The 19,398-nt window shown below is 41.9% G+C and overlaps 2 protein-coding genes across 4 annotated transcripts; both read right to left on the reverse strand.

The window, feature by feature from the left end:
- Positions 1–118: 118 nt before the first annotated feature.
- On the reverse strand, positions 119–9,427 carry tarbp1 (TAR (HIV-1) RNA binding protein 1). 2 transcript variants are annotated; one of them, XM_061285308.1, is made up of 29 exons: positions 8,438–9,427; positions 8,035–8,141; positions 7,878–7,941; positions 7,630–7,778; positions 7,503–7,555; positions 7,319–7,416; positions 7,103–7,238; positions 6,925–7,021; positions 6,563–6,652; positions 6,339–6,480; positions 6,018–6,266; positions 5,810–5,904; positions 5,592–5,729; positions 5,301–5,524; positions 4,988–5,222; positions 4,727–4,915; positions 4,460–4,659; positions 4,310–4,381; positions 4,108–4,228; positions 3,864–3,971; positions 3,635–3,784; positions 3,381–3,467; positions 3,103–3,308; positions 2,945–3,026; positions 2,691–2,856; positions 2,433–2,618; positions 2,214–2,338; positions 1,995–2,131; positions 119–918 (listed from the first exon to the last, which is right to left on the reverse strand). In XM_061285308.1, exons 1-29 carry the CDS (start codon positions 9,309–9,311, stop codon positions 738–740), a joined length of 4,761 nt encoding a protein of 1,586 aa, XP_061141292.1. In that variant the 5' UTR covers positions 9,312–9,427; the 3' UTR covers positions 119–737. The 2 variants fall into 2 exon arrangements, with proteins under 2 accessions (XP_061141292.1, XP_061141291.1); XM_061285307.1 differs by having other exon boundaries at positions 5,810–5,907; positions 8,438–9,426.
- Positions 9,428–10,584: 1,157 nt separating this feature from the next.
- zgc:172136 (uncharacterized protein LOC566376 homolog) lies at positions 10,585–18,918 on the reverse strand. 2 transcript variants are annotated; one of them, XM_061285350.1, is made up of 14 exons: positions 18,750–18,918; positions 15,960–16,116; positions 15,748–15,838; positions 14,722–14,801; positions 14,553–14,629; positions 14,238–14,433; positions 13,764–13,919; positions 13,551–13,616; positions 12,861–12,929; positions 12,613–12,787; positions 12,248–12,532; positions 11,827–11,949; positions 11,673–11,728; positions 10,585–11,556 (listed from the first exon to the last, which is right to left on the reverse strand). In XM_061285350.1, exons 2-14 carry the CDS (start codon positions 16,035–16,037, stop codon positions 11,266–11,268), a joined length of 1,743 nt encoding a protein of 580 aa, XP_061141334.1. In that variant the 5' UTR covers positions 16,038–16,116; positions 18,750–18,918; the 3' UTR covers positions 10,585–11,265. The 2 variants fall into 2 exon arrangements, with proteins under 2 accessions (XP_061141334.1, XP_061141335.1); XM_061285351.1 differs by having other exon boundaries at positions 11,416–11,556; positions 11,810–11,949.
- Between the last annotated feature and the right edge of the window lie 480 nt (positions 18,919–19,398).

The following is a 19,398-nucleotide window of genomic DNA, read 5'->3' on the forward strand; positions in this document are numbered from 1 at the left end:
CCGCCTCCATCCTTCTTCCTCACATTGAAGGGGAGAGAAAGACAGGTTGCATCACTTCAGCTACACCCAAACGTTTTGGGCACACTTATTCAAACAGTCATAAAATACATATACAGCATTTATAATATAAAATTGTTTATTACAATAAAAATGTTTATCATAATAAAACCATTTCTAAATACAGGAGAGCGTACCAACTTTATAAAGAATGGATGGAGCCCGGATTCAAAATCTCAAATTAATAACTGCAAGGCGGATAAATGCGCAAAGTAAAAGAAACAAGAAAATAATAACGATAGCTTTGAATCACAATGTTTCTGAGTTTACCCAGTGGCAACATTCAACATAAAAATATCAAGTTATCGATGAATATTTTTTTGAATGCAGCATGTTTTATCCATTGTTTTTTTGTAGTCCCCATGAGTCAAAAAGGAATTGCCGCAACAAATAACAGTAAAAATGTTGAATTGCTGTTCTTCCTCTGCTGCACTGGGAGTAGGTAGTATCAATATTTCTGCACAATGCTCAGTGGAATACTTGGATGGAATAAGTGTTGATCTCCATTTCATGACCTACTAAGGTACCAGAAATGTGAAAAGACCATGAAGAAATTGATATGATGAAGAATCAATATGATGTGTTTGCACTTTTGTTTGCATTTAAACGCTTCATGTGGTGACTGATAGCAAGAAAACACCTCCGTTGTTAAGACCGGATATGTTGTCAGGCTCCGTTCTTCAGCCATGTGTTGACTTGTCTTGACTGGAGGTGCTGACAAGGCGTTGGCGAGTGTACTCCCAGATCAGCAGGGCAGCGCTTACGTGCACGTTGAGTGAACGGATGACACCTTGTTGAGGGATCTCCACGCACACGTCCAACAGCTGAAGCAAGTTGGCGGGGATGCCTTCTCGTTCGTTGCTACGATGACAGAAACAACATGGCAACACTTGTAGTTTTCATTCGATATGATGATGCCTTCCGGTACTGCCTGTTCATTTGATAAATGAGCCGTCGGTTGCTAAGTTAATAAATTTTCTGAAAGTGCTGACAATCAGTAAAGTGATCATGGTAAGAGACACTGATTGGATATGCCAGGATGCAGCCATCAAAGCAAGCAGGCGGTCTTATGTAATGAAGTGCTTTAGTGAGATTACATTACGCATCAAAGCTGACTATTATTGTATTGTACCGTATAGCGGAAACTCAGGATTGTGCAGGTTTACTTAACCTACAGTAAGTTGCACCGGGTGAATGTAAAGGAGTAATGAGGGGAGCCTTCAATGAGTCTACAGAGGGCACAACACAGCAGGAACTGCCAACTTAATGATCTCTATTTATCCTGAGTGCAATTGGGTGAAAAGATTGCTCCGATTAAAAGAAGGCTGCGATAAAACAAAATGGCTAAAGAGACATTGTACTGCTTCTTCCACAACTGCAGGATTGAAGTTATGTCAAGTGGTGTGAAGCTGCAATTACTTGACTGAGAAGACAATGTGCATCCATCTGATCCCTCATGCTCTAAACAACATAATAAGTACATGAAGGTCCCTGCTGCAGTCAACATTTTCTGCTCTGTTATCCTGAGGGAGAGCCAATTACAGAGCAGCATGTTCTGACAGAAGCACCGAGAGTGAAGGGCCCACAGAGGAAAAAGGCTGAATGGGTGAGTGAAAATTAAATTACCTCGCTTGGCTCGTAGATTTATCCACGTAAAACCCGAGAGGAGAGTGTAAAGGAGATCGATGGAATGGTCAGAAAAACATAGTTTGACAAGGCGAGTTCAGTTTTAACAGTAAAATTGGATTGTGTTGTGCTCATTAGCAACTTAAATCAAATGGCATAATCCGGTATTGCTACACAAAGCTTTGTAGATATAACAAACGTCCTACGTTTTGTTGCACAAATGGTCCTGTCTCAAACCAGTTTGGATAATTGAAGATTCTTCTTCTACCAATCTGAAACTGCGCTTTAGATGGAGTTGTCATGAGTCCTACCCCAGAAGTAGCAGAGTCTTCTCAGGAAATTGGTAGTCCTGAAGGCTCTGACTATTGGACGTCTGCTCCACACCAACAATGCAGTAGCCATCACTTTTCTTCATTTGGAGAAATTCTGCCAGCTCCGACGGCTTTACCTAATGAGCAAACAAATGCAGTTTATAAATTGAGGGTGAGTGCGATGGAGTAGAATGTGGAACTAAATGTGATGCACGACACCTCCAGGAGAGGAAGCCAAAGTTCTGATGAGACACTGAGGGACTGAAAGTGTTTATCTGTGATGTGGCGGAGGTTGTCCAGCACCAACGCACTGGAACCAAAGATCTCACAGGTCCTGCACAGACCTACAGCAACACAAACAAGCATTTTGGTGGTGTTACTTTCACAGCTGAACACTATGCATAAAGTTGCATTGCCTTAGCAACACAGTGTAATGACCTCCAAGGTTCGTGGGTTTGTCAATGAGTGAGGCCACCACCAGTAGGGCGCCATGCTGTTTGCCGAGGCGAGCTGCTCTTTGCTGCGGAACCAGCTGAAGATCCAAGTCCTGGCCCTGGATGTCCAAACACCAGGGGGTTATTTTCTTCTGGACTTCTGCCCAGCGCTCCTCCTTGTCCTCCTCATCTGGGAGACACAAAATCATGACCTTTCCACCAAAAAACATCAGATTAGATTCAATTGCATCCCTGACTGTACTTTTATCCTGCTGAATCCAGTCTCCAGGCTGGAGCCGGCTCAGGTCAGGAGTGGGATTCCTTAAAGGAGGTGTCTGAAATACGCAAGACAGCTTCTCCAACTTCCAGAGGGGAATCCACTCATCATCGGCCAACCCTGAAAGACTCGGGAAAGTGTAGAATATCGTCTATGGGGGGGAAAAAAAGAAACAATTAAGTATGTTCGTTTACATACATAATTACTATCACACCATTTTTCATGTACTGTAAAGTTACCTCAATGCTGTAATCCCTGATTGGATGAAAGGCACCAAAGAAAAAGTGCTGTTGAATCCTGGTCCAGTTCTTGTTGGAATTCCTAAAACAAATAGCAAGACATGTTTTCAGTATGCTATATTGATGCTTTTGTAGCTACTGTAGTGTCGCATTCCCACCCAGTGTTCTTTAGGGCCTCAGTCTGGTGCAGACAGGCCTTGACCACAGTGGACAGCCCCCTCAAACCATCAAGTGTCCCCTCGCCTCTGACCTCTACCAGGTGCCAAACCCGTTTCAAAGCCAGCAGGGCATAGAGACGCACACTAAAGTTGTGGTGGAAACACCACTGAAGAGTGATGTCCAGTGCTTTTGCCAAATGCATATCCTTAAATACAAAGGAAAAGAAGTATTACAATAACAGAGAAATGATTAAAGGGAAATTTTGACGATGTCTCACTGGATTGTTAAGGGTGGGGAGGATGATTTCAAAATGCACTAGGACTGCCAGAAAGGTGCAGATGCCAGTCTTGGTTCCTTCATGATGCTGCACCAAAAGCACAGACATTAATGTTATTTTACATCACATTGTAATTTAGATTACCATTGTTAAATGGGATTAAAAATCATAAATCACTGGTTGTCACCACTCACTGCAAATAGTGGGATTTTTGGTCAAATAAAGAGGTAAGTGTAAAAAATGTGTAAACTCACCATATTGAAGCAGGCCCAAAAGTCACCTATTTGTTGTGGATAACGGACAAGGATCAGAATCATCGTCCACTCAATGAGGTACTTGACTGAGGCCTGGTTACTACAAAAGCCAGCCTCAAAGATACTGCTCAATATAGAGGCCACAAACTCCTGTGTAGATTCACAAAACCGATGAGATGTTATTCATTGCCTGATTGCAAGTATAATGATTGAGGTGTCAGTGATTTACCTCTTTCAATTTGGGCAGCATCATTAGCAGTGTTTGCCATACTCTATTTTTCACACGGTGGTGTAGAGAGTTGCTGGAGATACGCAGTGATTTTGACACATTCTTGTCCTGAAAAGAAAGTTTGACAGAAGACAGGACAGAAAGTGTTTATTTGAGTGACTTTCAAATGGTTGCAAATAAAATTCAGATTAACTGGGCAACAATAACGTATTGTTGTATTTTTGCAAGATGAACCGTATATGACCTTTTCTAAGAGAGTGACAGCAAGTTGCTCCATCAGTTTTTCATGCAGACCGTTAGAAGCATCCAGCCGACTGAGGAAAGCCAGGGTGCACATGCGAGGTAGCTGGTCGTCTCTGTTGTCACTGAAAGACAAACACTTTTCACTGTGATATGGAGCGAGACCTCTCGAGGCAACGTTGGAAAATCAAAAGGCAGCAGCTCACCTGGCGACCACAGTGTTGGTGGCGCACGCCACACCAAGTTGCTCCACGTATGCCTGGACATCTTGAACAAGACTATGGAAGAAAAACAGTAAATGAAGTGCTAAAAAAAAAAAAAAAAGCAACCAAGTATTGATACACTGTCATTAGTACCGCTGATCTCTCCTGAACACCGGGCCATAAATGCAACCCTCAGCTACGATGTTGATATGATCGAAAACACTGGAGAAAATGCCGTTTTCTTGATCGCTGCTTCGTTCGCTAGCAGGCAACCATGTGTGACAACAGTGTTGCAGCAGCACACTAAAAACACCATTCTTAGATTCAGACAGCTCCATGATCTCAGCAGCAATCTATAGAAAAACATCAATATTACTAAGCGAATCAGTCGACAATACACAATGTAGTCATGCTGATTACCTGTTTCATGGTTGCTGTCAGGACTGGGGCCTGACTGTTCCTGAGCAGCAGCAGTGTTTGGTGGAAAGCCACTGAGATGAAGCCTTTGAGGGCAGGCCAGAAGTCATGGGCGTTATTGCTGAGCCCATGCACCAGCTCCCAAGTCCGACTCACGGCTTCCACGCAGAGGGCCTCGTCCTTAGTCACTAACTGAGATCACAGCATCGCGCTTTGAGACGAGACACCACCTTTTTGTCTACACTTAAATATGCAGAGACTCACTTGTGGCAACACAGTCTCCATGAAGGCGAACACAGGTAGAACAAGGTCGCTGGGCAGCAGCGCTAAAGCGTCCACGCAGCATCTCAGAGCGGCAACGGCAGTCTTTGTGTTTCTGAGGAGCTCAGAATCTCTAAGTGTTCTTGTGAGGAAACTCAGGCAAACCCACTGGTCCCGCATGAAGTGGGCAGCCGTGCGACCCCAGTCCTGCAGGAGAGGGCCTTTCCCACCTTCATTACTGAGAAAGAATGGCGGTGGCACTTTAATATGACAGGCAAGTGTATTCAATGGCATTTTCAGAATCTTAGTCACTGACCTCAAACTATCTGCTGTGTGAGGTTTCAGGAGCCTCTCATTGAAGCGTCCCAGAGCTGAGTGACTTCGCCAAGGAGACAGCGCTGGCTTGTAGAAATGCTCATTCAGTTGCTTTAGAAGAGAAAAAGTGTCTGGGCCAATCGCTTGCTTCTCAATTAGCCGGCATACCATGGCAAGAGATGCCATAGCAACCGCTTGTGCCACCTGGCTCGCCACTGAGGGGCTCTACCAAAAGAAGAATGAATGATTATCTGAATAAGTTCAACGCTAGCAATAAGAATTTGCTTCCAACCTGCTGGGTTGGTTCTTGCAAGATGCTGAGAGAGTACTTGATGAGTCTAGGAAAGCAAGATGGTTGAATTGTAGAAGTGTGCATGGACAGTTGCTTCAAGACACATAAATACAGTTCTGCCCGCTCCATGTCGCACAGCTGCACAAAACAAAACAAACACAATCCATCATATACATTACTAAATCTTTACTGTAGGTTGTGTGGGGAGATTTATTTACCTCCAGCAGTTCCCCGCACAGACGTCTCATGATAAACTCCTGGATAGAATCCGCACACTGAAAAATGAGCCCCTCCAAAGCAGCTGCCATTTCATCTACTGGAGAAAATGATAAGAAATATGATATGAAATATAAGTCACTCATCAGCTTTTATTTGCATCTATATTTCAAGAGCCATATCTTTATGTATCTCTATTAAAATACAAACAGTGAGCTTTTGGTGTTTCTCTGAGCTGGAGCAATCGGAGAACAAGTTGCAAACTCTTGTCACTCTTTTTCAGGGCCATGTAGATGTTGGGTCCGACCCGGTTTAGAGTGTCCACCAGAGGAGACAATAATGCCTGGAGGGTGTCACCAATCTTTGCTCCAGGATGTTTCCTCTCAATGTCAGTGCACAGCAGAATGGACCTGGCCAACTTGTCTGCCTCTTTGGGGTCAGGCAACCTTTGTGTCTGACCTGCAAAGTATATTGAAGATTAAACCTTAAATAAATAAAGACTTTAAAAAATGTGCTTTCTTCCAACCTTACCAGTGCATGCTGGAACACTTAGAAACTGGTGTATTTTGAATTGAACATAAGCTTTTATGGTTTCCTTGCTTGAGGCAGTACCATCTCCATCTCTTGGCATTATCTTAAAATGGCCCTCATTGCTTGAGAGCCAGACACACACCTCCAAAAGACACAAATGGCGGAGGCAACATGTTTGATAAATAAACTGAACAACAACAAAAAACAAAAACAATACAACTTACCTCATCCCAAAGTGCGGTGCCCCCACACAGAGACTCATCTGCCCGGAAATTGCCCAGAAAGGTAAATATGTCGTCGAGGGTCACTGTGCTCTGAAAGTATGTGAATAAACTCAGGGCTACATCCGTGACACCTCAGAAATGTTACAGTGCAATTTAGTTCCTATGAAAGAAACCTTTAGACTGAACATCAAGAAATCTCATCTTGGGACTTTGTGGAATCTTGTATCGTGCTTTCCCTATGCTTGAGTGGGGTTTCTCTAAATACTGCAGGGTCCTCTCACATTCCAAAAACATCCATGTGACTCAAGCTGAACTTGACTTGCTCACTCACATGAGAATTGTTCCAAATATGCGTTGCTTACCACATTTATAAGACAGAGGGCGCTCTTCAACAAGAAGCACTGAGCAGCGCCTCTCAGGAGGACTTGATGTGTGATCATGGTACAGCGTAGCACCTCCCTGTGTGTGGCAGAGCAAGCATGCAATTAACATACACTTCAATCATGAAAGTACTATTTTCCTTCATAACGTGGCACAGACCTTAGAGCAGTGAGCCCATCGACAGCCAATATTGGGTTTGGAGCAAGTTTGGAAAGGGCCTGAGAGATGAAGAGGAGGGGAACGGCGCACCAATGCTTGGATCCAAGTTGCTGGATCATCTGCAGCAAGACGCGGCCTGAAAAGCACACACAATTTTAACTGGAAACTGCCTTTTTTTTTAAGCTAAGAAAAAGTTTATCAGTAAAAAGTTTGTACCTCTGTCATCTTTTGGTAGGCTGCTGAAGAAGTTCTGCAGGAAGATTTGAAGTTTAACTGCCAGTTCTGGGCAGTCTCCAACACGCTGGCCACCAGCCCTGGAGAAATATACAACAAATAATTTGATCTGAACATGATAAACCAATGTAAAGTAATTCAAACATACACGGTTTTAGAATCTCACCTGCAGAAGAGCGACATTTCTGACAGAACGTCCATAAAAGGCCCAACGACAAACTGGGGAGCAAGTTAGACCAGTTTAATGAAGCAGTTATCATAGGTCAATTGAGGAGACCTGGATAGACGTTCACCTGAGAAAAAGCTGAGGCAAAAGACGGCTGTTGGAGAACTTTAAGTTCAAGCAGGTGACACACTCCGGCTCGCATTAAGGTTTTATTCTCACTGTGAAACATTCGCTGGTACACACACAGCAGCCATGATGGGTGGAAGAGGTCCTCACCTACAAATGCAAGACAGTATATTAGTGAATACACAATTTATGTGGCATCATAGTTTTACTAATTGGAAGCATACGATAATTGTAAGAGCCAAACAATACCTTCATTTGCTGTCGTTTGGATAAGAGAGTCTATTCTATTCAGCACTGGGCGGACCACATGGACCTGCATGAAGAAGAAACATCTTTATGTTAGCAGTCCCATTCGAGTGGTAGTGACCCTTGAATTAAATAATCATCATCAGAATGCATTTTGGACCTGATTTTCCTCCAACGTCTCCATCACCAGCACATAATCCTCCCAGAACTCTCTGAGCATCGCGCTGCTTTTGGCTGTCCATTTGAACAAGATCTCGTCACCATTCCCTTCAATAACAATTACGAAAGAAAGTAGTCCACACAACTCTTGAATATACCTGAAACCATCTAAGATTTATTACAAGACCAGCAAAATGCAACCTTTACATTAGTAAACAATTCTCTTGATCCATGCCTATTAAAAAGCACACAAGCATTTATTCAAAATCTCCTATACCAATTTAAAGTCTATAGTAAAACATCTCAGTGGACTCATGCCACTTTTGGCCTATTATGAATTGAAACCATTTGAAGACTGAGTTGAATATCAGATAAATGGCTTTCCATATCTGTGAGCATTTTACCTTGTTGTGAAGGACAGTCCACTCCCTGATCCTGTGACGATGCCACACATCTTTTGAGCAGGTACAGTGCCCTCTTACGGGACACGCTGTCTCTGTGGATAAGTCCGTCCTGAACCACGCACCAAAAGCGGAGACAGGACCTAGGGTCTGGCTCAGTAGGTGCCAGCAGGTGGTCCGAAAGGGAGGTCAAACATAGGAGCGTTCGTTCAGTTACGGGAGGTGTGCGCTCCGATGCGTGCCAAGTGCACAGCTCGCTCAAAGTCTTGTTGAGGATGCTGCCGTGCATTGCATCATTGCAATTGCCCAGCACAGCTAACAAAAGCCGAACAGTGACCCGGGAGAGCAATCCGTCTGGAATCGTTCTAATGCTCGACAAGACGCATGACAAAATGCTCAACATTAGCTGCTCGTCTCCTCTTAAACAAGGAAGGATGACAGCTAGGGCTTCACTGGCAACCTCCACACTGAGTTTCTCCACGCCGGGTCGGTCCTCCTTTGACAGGCGAAGCGATGGCAGGATGACCAGAGCGAATCGACCCGCCTCAACCGGGTCACATAACCGGGCACAAATGGCCGCAAGTCTGCAGACAGCTGCCGTACTCTCCCTAAATCGCACACAGTCTGTTTCGGTTGATATCCTGGAGAGGTGAGGCAAGCAACGCGTCCAAATGATAGACTTTGTTTTATCTTGAATGCATTGTGTTTTCGTGGTTTCTGATTGAACAATAATGTGCTCGAGTCCTTCTATGAAAGCTGTCAGCGCCTCAACGCGCTCCGTCTCCGGCCACACGTCAACTGGCCAGCACAGGGAGTCAAACAGACGATCGTAGTGAGGAGAAGTCGACAAGATTGCGTTGATCAAAATAGAATTCATGGTAGATAACCCCACAAAGGCAAAAAAGTACTGACAAGTCTAGTAGACTTCACCAACCGGCTTTCCTCGCTGCACGTTTATACGCTTGCTATTTGTAAACTTCCGTAAACGTCACCACTTAAGTCTCGCGAGACATTGCCAGCTTCCCAGCTGAAGCGCAATAACACAACACGCACTTATATTTTTCCACAAACAGAACCAACAATAGCCACAATAATATTCTAAAACATAGCAAAAAATTTATTGATTAGGAAACTCTCTTTTCATTTTTTTCTTTTGTAACGCATGCAATTTTTGTCTACACTGCAATATTGCTGTTACAGTAAACAGTTTTTGAATTAGATTCAATATTGCAACGTGCAAGTGTAGCTTCCACAATTGTCTGAAGATTGTAAAGTAGACCAAAATTTCATCTTTCTTTAGACACACACCACCCACAATTTGTTGGGTAAATTTTTCAGAATGAACCTATTGATGCAGCAACCCAACTTAATTGACCTTAATCCTTTAATGTGCAACTATTACATTTTTCAGTACTTCTTGCACAACTTGCTGTTATTTACCAATTTAACAAAAAAACAAAAGGGTTAGACTGTATCTCAGTGTTGGATAGGGGCAAGTTTAGTTAGTGCATTTTATTTTCATCTAAATATTTCACTGAAAATATTTTGAAAGATTTTGTGAGTAGATAGTATATCTATCTGCCTTAGTAATGTGTTTGAAAGAACTTGGGCAAACCAATTACCAGTGTAGAAGCTACACTGTAGACACTCAATAACACAAGCTTGTCATGAAAGTTCTGGTGGGGGTTATTTGCCAGGAAGACCGTCTGAAAGAAAAGCTCCCAGGCAAACTTCTCCCACTATTATTGCATTCACATGCCCAAAGTAGTCCAGGAGGGTGGAGTGATAACTAAGAACGGTTAAGACAGTGTCAGGGGAAAATCCAAAGGCATAAAATAATTTCTAATGTTTTGAATTAAATTATTGCAGAACCAGGGTTGTGCATACTTTATATATACTCTGCATTAGAATTACTATTTTACACAAAAGATTTCAGAAAGTAAAATTTATTTTTGCCTTTATAAAAAAAACACCAATTGCCCTGGGAATAACCCGCATGTTGGTCATACCTTATCGGAATAGAGTTTAGCGTTTGAGCACTAGCATTCCTTTCCAGTGAGCTCATGCTGGCTTCTTTTGCATTTTAATTAGCATTTACAAAACAGTGAAAAAAAATCTCTGTGCAAAAGAATAACTTGACAGAGAGGCTCTTTGTTTGAAGGTTATATAATACAAAAATACTGCAGATTCATTATAAATGTCACTGTTACTGAAATAGATTGTGATTTGCAAACATTGCTGTTGAAAAAGTGAAAGCAATAGAAGACCATGTGGAGACTTTGGAATGAATGAATGGTTTACAAGCCGTCAAGAAGTTTTTTTTCCTCCCACACTACATGCTACATTTGCTGGGGCAGAATAGTTGGAAGGATGACCAAGCACACTGGAGAAAAACTGAGTGTAAAATGTTAGAGAAGCATTATCGTTGGCACTGTGACTTTTGAATATTTTCAGCATAAAACAAGCACATTCCAAATGTTCCGATAGTGCCCAAGTGAACAAATACCAATGGAGATTCCATTTGATGAATAACCAAAAGATCACAACATAAACTTATTTTGCCCTTAACGTCAACCTCTCAGGAGATTGCCGGCACAAAGGACAAAATGCTTAGGGGTTTTTTTGTATGTAGAAGCTGAAATGCATTTGCAAGCAATATGTACAAAACATAGAAAAATCAATAAATATATCACAAAGATTTTTTCTGAATAAAAAAACTGTGGCATCCACAGAGTAATAGGACTAAAATAAACATACATGAGAAATGAGCTGTCCACTGTTGTCACCTGGGCCAAATACTAAAATAAAATAAGATTCCGTAAACAACCAATTCACAGAATGAACTCCAGGAAGTATTCGTCTTCTAACAGGTCCAGTGACAGGCAATTGGTAGACCTGTGGCCGTAGAAGGAAGGTTTGGCTTGGCAATGTAAAAAAGGGTAATAGTCGTGAGCCACGGGTGTCTTTGCATCCGCTGAGTTCTCAGAGAGGCCGAAGGTGTAGCTGTGTGAAGAATCGGCCGGCAGTGTGGTCCCTAGTGGTGACTGAGGTGCGAACAAACTGACATCGTCAAGACTTTGGCTGTGCCGGTCCACGGAAGCATACGATCTAGTTTCCACTACCTAAATAAGTAGCATAAGAAAATACGGGAAAAAAATTAAAGACTAACATGATCAATTTTTCGGTAAAAAAAAACAACAAAAAACACTTGGCAGCAATAAATAAATAAAAAACATACCTGGATACTATTTTTATCTCCTATTAGGAGATGTTCTGGGAGGCACACTTTGTTCTCTGTAGCAAACATGTAATACAATACGCATTACAGATAAGTAAAAAAATATATATATAACCTGCATTACTGATTGCACTTACATCATAGATATTCTCACCTGCCGATTTTGTCTCAGAGAAGAGTGTGCAATCTACGGACAGCTCATCGAGAAGATTAGCCATCTGGAACATCTCATCTGGATAATCCGCGACAACTTCCTGTCTGACATCCGCCTTCATTTCTGGAGTACAAAAATTAAGCATGGCAGCCAAATGACATATTTCACCTCCAGATGGATCTTTTTCCAAAGGCTAAAGGAATTGAGACAATTTCCTCAATGTATGCAGGCACAACTTCCAAAGTTAATTTAATTTTCTGTTTTTGATTGCACATTCCAACCCTTTTACAAAAGCATTTCTACAAAGCCAGTGCTTGTGAAATTCAAGTATTTTGCCCCATCATTCTTAATCCTTGAAAAATAAAAAATTCCAACATTTTCATTGAATTGAAGGCACCTGGGTTGTGCGTGAATTTCTTACCTTGCTCTTTCCACTCCTCATCTTCTGTGTGAGCTTTCCTGCCGCTGCCCAGGCCAGACGTGGAGGAGCTGACTTGGCTGGCTGCGGAGTACGAAGATTTCTCTGCCTTCTGTTCCGCTTCCTCCTCCATGGAGGTCATTTCGGTGGAGATGCTGTGTTGGCGAGTGTCAGCTTCTATGCCCGAGCTGCCGGTGGAAATGCGGGACAAACCCGGGCTGCTCTCGCTGCCCGGTGGGTCCAAATCCAGATCATCGCTGATGTAGGACTCCCTGTAACGCTTTTTTTCTTATACAGTAAACAAAAACAAATCCGGTCATAAACAAAGCAATGCTAGTAGTTGCTAAAGAAAATTGTGCTTCTTGTACCTTCATTCTCCTCTAACTGGCGGAGGTGCTTGAGGGCAGGCTGGAGGCTGAGGTAAATGCGATGGCTGCGGCTCAGGTGCAAGAGAAGGTGTCGCGAGCGGAAAGACGACCCAGTGTAGTAAACGAGCTTCCTGGCTGATGGTAAGCCATCTGGCTGAATCTCAAATTTCTTTCCCTGAGCAGAGAAAAAACACAGAGTCTCGCCAACTACACAATCTCAAACACAACACGAGAATAGAAATGATTACCAAGAAGGTGAGTCGTCCCACATTGGACCAGGGGAAGTCATACAGCAGGTGTCTGATGTTGTTCGCCTCCTAGAGACACAACACAACAATCGTTGAAGATTCTGTTATACACGTATAGTAACTATCGCACCACTAAACTGAGGGCAGACACCCATCAAATGGCTAAGAAATCCTAATTCATGAGTAGGTACATATGCCTTCTCTCAATGTTGGCAAAAAAGAGATATAAATATATAAATAAGAATATATTCCTTAGACTGTGTCCAACAAAGTTTGTGTGGTAATTTTTGGATAATCCTACTAACAAGCAAAATTAGAAAACAGAGCCTTCTCTCTGATTTTAAAAGATGAAGATTGCTTGTGTATTTGGTTTAGGCCTCTTACACATGGGAAGGCTCAGAGTGTTTTGTAGTATCTCACGGTCCGTCGGACCTTTCAGACCCCAACACCCTAATCCCCCCCAGATGGTCTCTGATGGACACATCAAACAAGTGACGCATTTGGCAGACGCCTCGTATCTGCTGATGCGCCGTTGCTGGTGGCAACCCACACATTCCTTACACATCTGCTAAGGCTTTAACGGGCCACGGATCCAAAGAGGGCATCTGTGAGTAAACTCAAATCTTCTGGTTTGCGCGTCATGTACAAGCAGCGGACTACCCACCCATTTGTACGAGCACATGCACGTACCTGATAAACCTGCATTCCTCTCAGGGTCAGGCCGAGTACTGCCGTTCCCCTCTCTTCCTTCTTGTCCTGGACACATGAATAATGAGATGTCAGTCAAGATTTTGAGCAGAACAGATAAGATTGAGAGTCTGGCTAAACATCCATCTTATGTGGTTTTTAAACACTCAAAGGTGGCTGGGAACAGCTAAAAAAAGTTTGCCCTTGACTCGTGACCTTTTGCAGCCTGTAAAATGTGACTGGGACGTCCTCAAGTCGACATGACTCTCTGATGAAGTGGAGGACGGCATCACGTGACGACATGCCCCACAGGTCCTGGTGCACTTTGGGGCCATGGCAGAGGAGATAGTTCAGTCCCCGCTTGGCTATTATCTAGAGGAATAGAAGGAAGGAATTATAGATAATATTAAATTAGCATAAAATTCTCAGTATTAATGCAAGCTTTTTGTTTTTGTTCCAATGTATGAGAGAGCGGATTATGGGAACTCTCACGGTGTGTTGATAGCAAAAATCGGGTATGCTTCACCACTTATCATGAAGGCAATAACTCCTCAGCAAGCATTTTGACTGGCATTTCTAATTTTAGACAATCATCTGAATGTACGTCTTTCGCCAACTTGACTATTAAAAAGTCCGATGAATTCAAACCAAAAATGGAATTTGAAATAAAACGCTTGTGTGCGTATATACCCATGGAGGAAAGTACTCCTTGGGTTCGAAGTAAGGGACACACTCTTCCCCCCCCTTGGGCAGTTGGTGGTCCCCGAGGTCAGCCTGCATGGCGTAACCTGCTAGCTGGAAGTACACCTCCTCCAGCTGACGGCATTCGGAGCGCAACACCCGCTCGCGCAAGTCAGAGTAGTAGAGATGGCGTGCCTTGCGTTCGCTGGTACAGAACACAAAGAAATGGAAAACATGATGAGAGGCTTTCACGAGGTGTCAGTAGGGAGGACAAAGATGGATGGTGTACAGCAATAATAATAATGCATGAAAGAAAGTACATACCTAATAAGTCTGCCATTCTCAACATAGTACTGGACTTTGATGCACAGCACAAGAGGAAAGGCTCTCTTCTCAAAACCCTATGGGTGTAAGCCAATGAAATGGAATCAGTCTCAAAGTTGATGCTTTGTTGTATGTTCTGTGTTTGGTAAACTTTCATATGCTTCCTCACCTTTCCGGACTCTTGCTTCCATTCTTTGGGTAGGTACTTGGTCAACTTCTCCTCCATGTCTAAAAATATGTGCTCGTTGTCTAGGCAAAAGAAAGACAACCAGGAAACAAGCGGACAGTTAGCGGGCAAACAAAACAATAATGCAACCAGGCAGAAAATGTGTCCAACAATGGGCTTAATTAGGGTGAAAGACAGAAAAGAGGCCTTATGCTTTAGTTAGCGAGGGAGGCAGCTATCTAGCTTCTACCAATTACTACCGTTTTAGCAGCAGATAGTTGTTTGAATTCTGAATCAGTCCAGAATTTGAAAAGAAGGTATCAGTCTCTGCTTGGTCCTATGAGTCAAGACATGGGCATTTTTTTTTTTTTGTGTCAACCTTATCTCTTTTGTTGCATAGCTGAATAATGTTCAGCGAGCTGTTTCACAACTTGTTCTTGTCAACATCCATCAATTCATAGGAGTTTCGGGACCACTGACTCATTCACGGCTCAAGATCTTGAGTTCGAGTTGAGTCATTAGACGACCACTCCGCCTCCTCTATTCTGCCCCATTTCCCCCCCAGACTCCCACCCTGCTCATCAATCCCTCCCTGCCGTCCATGAAGGGGAGGAATGCAAGGGTGCATTCCAGGCTTAATGAAGTTAATATTGCAGGAATCCCGACCCAAGTGATCGCTGAACCAACACCACAAAAAAACAAAAGGCTGCTTGTTATAGAGGTGTGCCACACAAGATTTCCAAGATATCTCAATGCATTTGAGCAAGCAAGAAAGAATGATGGTATGGCTCAGAGGCCACTCAGTACAACATTTACTCATGGAGATGCGAAAGACGCGCTAAAGCTTTCTGGGAAATTTGTGAGAAAATCGACATGAGCTCAGTGGCATTAACCATATATTCACCAGTTAGTTGCGTTTATTTGTACTTATTTAGTGATTAAAAACAGCAAAACAAAAGTTAAGCAATATCACACAAGATGGAAGGATTTTTGTGGTTAAAGGAATCAATGAAGAGTGAGTGGACTTACCTCGCACCACTGTGAGGCCAAACAAGTGCATCTCTTTGATGCCAAGACACTCTGCCGCCTCATTGAAAACGTCTTGCCCCGTGGCCTTTGGCTGGAGCACACAGAGAACCACAGAGAACCACAGAGAACTTTGTTTACCATGCTGCCACCATTTTAGGGGGCAAAAGAACCATTTTGAGAGGCAGAAAATTATAACTAAGATGCAAACTCACCCCAATAGAGATCTCCAGCTGGTTTTTGTTGGGGAGAAGAACACAAATGTTTCTCTGCTGCTTTACAGAGGAGGTCATTTTGGCACCTTGTGACAATCACAACTCTATCCGTGTTTAAAGCTCTTGGCTGATCCACGACACTTCATCCATGTCAGATCTTAAAAGAGATGGCAAATAAGAGATGATCGCCAGAAAAGAAAAACAAATTGTACGGCAGATTATGTGGCCAAGACATGTCAGTAAAAGTCTTCTGTTATTTTGATATTCTGTTATTTTATTGATTTTGTGTCCAGAGAGCCAGAGGAAAATCAGTATGTGATCCATCAAGACGATTATCTCGACAAAAAAGAATACTTCAACATCACTCACTCAAGCATATCCAACAGAAGGCACATGTAGTTATTGATCCAATTAATCAGATGACTAATAAGTGCATCATCACTGGAAAAAAACGTTCATCCTGAAAATAGTCTTAAAACTGAGCTCATGACAGATGGAGGCAAAATAAAGCTATTGCGATATGTAATATTTGCTCTAGTGGTGCGGTTACAATGGTGCCTGAGAATAAAATAATAAAGAGTAACAAAATAGTATTTGCAATTTGCTTGCTTGAAAATTTTTTTACAACAAACTTCTATCATACAAACATGAAATCATACAAGACTTAAGCATACTGAGAATTCAGTGCATCTGATTAATTGAGTTCAGTGAGCATCTGGGGATTAACTGGGTTTGCCTTTGAGATTTTATTTCCCCAGAATGAACAGAGGCCTTAGTCAGGAAAGATCCAGAGAAGAGGAAAAAACACACTGCTGGCCACAAAATTATACATACTGTTCATTTCTTATCATGTTTTAATGATTGCCCATTACATTGTGGTTAACTCATTTTTACACTTGATAAACTCAAATTACTAATTCTTAATAAAATTTTCTTAACTTTTCTGCTAAATGTGACTACTACTAATATTAAAATGCCAGATTGGCTGTAGAGTACTTTTTCAGTGGTTCTAGTACACAATTAGGATGTTTGCCATGGAGCCTCACCTGAGGTTTGGCCCTCCATGCTAACCCCCTCAAGCCCCAACTGGTACAAGGCTCATCTGATTAAAGTCTTAGGATGAATTAATCAGTTTAATTACGGCCGTACGCTGACGCTGATCCCTTTAAAACCTGCTCCTGACAATAAACAGTCAAGAGGGGAAATAAAAAACAATTCAGAACAGCTCATTTGAAACTGGAGCCACTACTTCTTGCAAGTAAGGATTAAAAAAAAGATACGTAATTACAGCAACAGTTCTATACTTGGAGGTATGAACATCGTGTTGTCAAATTTGACTTATGGACATGTTCAGACAGATTCTCACTGACATCATGGTGTCAGGACAAACAGACGTCCAAAAACCTGAACTTCCAGTAACATGAAAATCTGACTCGCTCACCGGGACAAGTCAAACAATTAAATCTGAAGTTCATGATCAGGCGACACAGAGGTTTTCATTTGAAATGCTGTGAAATTATTCAGTGAGAGGAAAACAATAAAAAACACAATCAGTCTACATTCATGGTTAACAGGAGAATCACAGGGTGGGGGGTAGGACGTTTATTTTAATAATGAGCAGTATTAGTTCTCTAAGATCTCAGATTACTTTAAACTAAAGGCTCTTTCCACCTCAGGAAATTGCATAAATTGGGTTGGGAGTCGGGACAAAAAAAACAAAACACTGCAAGTGGAATTCCATACTGACTGATCTGAACCCTGCGATTATTTTGCCTCCATCTTTATCGTCACCAATATCAATTCAGATCCATGTTGTGTTTGTTTCTTTGGCATCTATGCTAAGTTTTCCCACCCAAGTGCTCATGGATAGACTGGCATTTGATAATAATACAGTATTTAATATTTCCTAGTTTGGGTTTGGTCAGAAATTAGACAGCATTACTTTTACAAGATGCAAATTTGAATGCTGCAAAAGAAAGGAAGAAAAGAGCTGAAAGGGTTGTTTGGAAGCTCTAAACATTCCTCGAGTGGGAAAACACCCACTTTATCCCCTGAAAAAGGATGCAGGAGGTCTTACAGGGGGTCTACAAAAGATGTGGATCCCCTAATAAAATAGGAAAACACTAAATGGGAGATCCTCTATCAACCTACAATAAAGACATTTAAAAAATAAATTTAAATGTAGTCAATAAAGCAAAATAAAAATTTCGCTTGGATACATGATAAATGCATATGACTGTGAACATCTGAAGTAAGTTTACAGTTTGAGACATCCCCCGCTAGTTGATGATCAGGATCAAAGCTGACTTCACATGTGCCAATTGCCATCTGCAGATTTATTTAATACCCTTCCAAGACTGTTATAATCCCCACTGCTGGAAAAAACAACCCCACTGCACAGTCCAGGTTTTTTTTTTTTTTTGGGACGTCAACTCTGAACTGAACTGACCAAAACACACACGCACGTCTCGGAAAAGGGATTAAAAAAAAAAAAAAAAAGGGTGCACCTTTCAAAACATTAGACAGCTAAATTATGTGCAGTGAATCAAAATCCAATGCGGAGCTTAAAGATTTCAACAAAAACAATCTGGCAGACCGTAAAGACTTCTAACAGCAACAATGCTTTGTTTTATATTAATCATAATTTGACACGCGATAAAAGAAGTAATAGTATGCGATGCATCAAACCGTTTCGATTAAACCGTAACGGTCAGTAACGCTCCCAATTGAGCGCAAGAGAGCAACAAGTGCGCCAACTATTTAACTTGACATAAACTAGTAGAAACTCACCGGGCGTCACATATCGGAGATGAGTATCATATTTTTCGTCAGAGCTTGCTCCGGATGAAGATAAAACACATTGTTTTTTTAAATTATTTTTTAAAATGTGAGATAAATACATACACTAAGATGATCAGAACTGTACACCCCTAACCATAGCGTGTGTAGATGGAACCACTTAAACCGCAGCCAAAAGGGGCAGATTTGGACTGTACCATTGTACAGATTTGAGGGGTGCTACACTGTTTTGCTGTTTTATGTTCAGACGTTATTTGAAGAAATGTTCAAATTAGCATTTGTTTTAACCCCCATAAAACGTACCGGAAGAAAAGTCAAAAATTTTTAAATGTATGGATGGATAAAAATAAAATGTTGTCGAATTCATATATTAAATATTTACCTCACGTATGGGATGTTTAGGAGATACCTGATTTAGGGGTGGGGTGGGGGATCTATTTAGAACTACAATTAGACAATAATCTAATGCATTTCTAATTATTAGGGTTTGAAATTTATAGTGGGAATTATTCAATTTGATTTTTTGTTTTACTTAGTGGGGTATTTCTTTCAAAGTACATTTTAAAGTATTTTCAATGTTGCCAGCAAACATTGCCCTGGGGGTGGAAAGGGCGTGGAGCGGTTCCTGACCACAGTGTGT

This window comes from Syngnathus typhle, linkage group LG8 (genome assembly GCF_033458585.1).
Source record: "Syngnathus typhle isolate RoL2023-S1 ecotype Sweden linkage group LG8, RoL_Styp_1.0, whole genome shotgun sequence".
In the NCBI taxonomy this organism is placed as follows: Eukaryota; Metazoa; Chordata; class Actinopteri; order Syngnathiformes; family Syngnathidae; genus Syngnathus; species Syngnathus typhle.

Bases quoted from the DNA above. Each gene is read 5' to 3' on its own strand.
- tarbp1 (XM_061285307.1), bottom strand. From the start codon at position 9,311: ATGAATTCTATTTTGATCAACGCAATCTTGTCGACTTCTCCTCACTAC. The intron at 5,730-5,809 runs GTAAATAAATCT...TGTTTTGTGCAG, and splicing joins TGTGCGGGGAACTGCTGGAG to CTGTGCGACATGGAGCGGGC. The intron at 4,660-4,726 runs GTAATCAGCATG...GTTTTTCTATAG, and splicing joins TGACAGCAACCATGAAACAG to ATTGCTGCTGAGATCATGGA.
- zgc:172136 (XM_061285350.1), bottom strand. From the start codon at position 16,037: ATGACCTCCTCTGTAAAGCAGCAGAGAAACATTTGTGTTCTTCTCCCC. The intron at 15,839-15,959 runs GTGAGTTTGCAT...TGTGTGCTCCAG, and splicing joins AGCTGGAGATCTCTATTGGG to CCAAAGGCCACGGGGCAAGA. The intron at 11,950-12,247 runs GTAAGAAATTCA...TTTGTACTCCAG, and splicing joins TGAGGAGTGGAAAGAGCAAG to AAATGAAGGCGGATGTCAGA.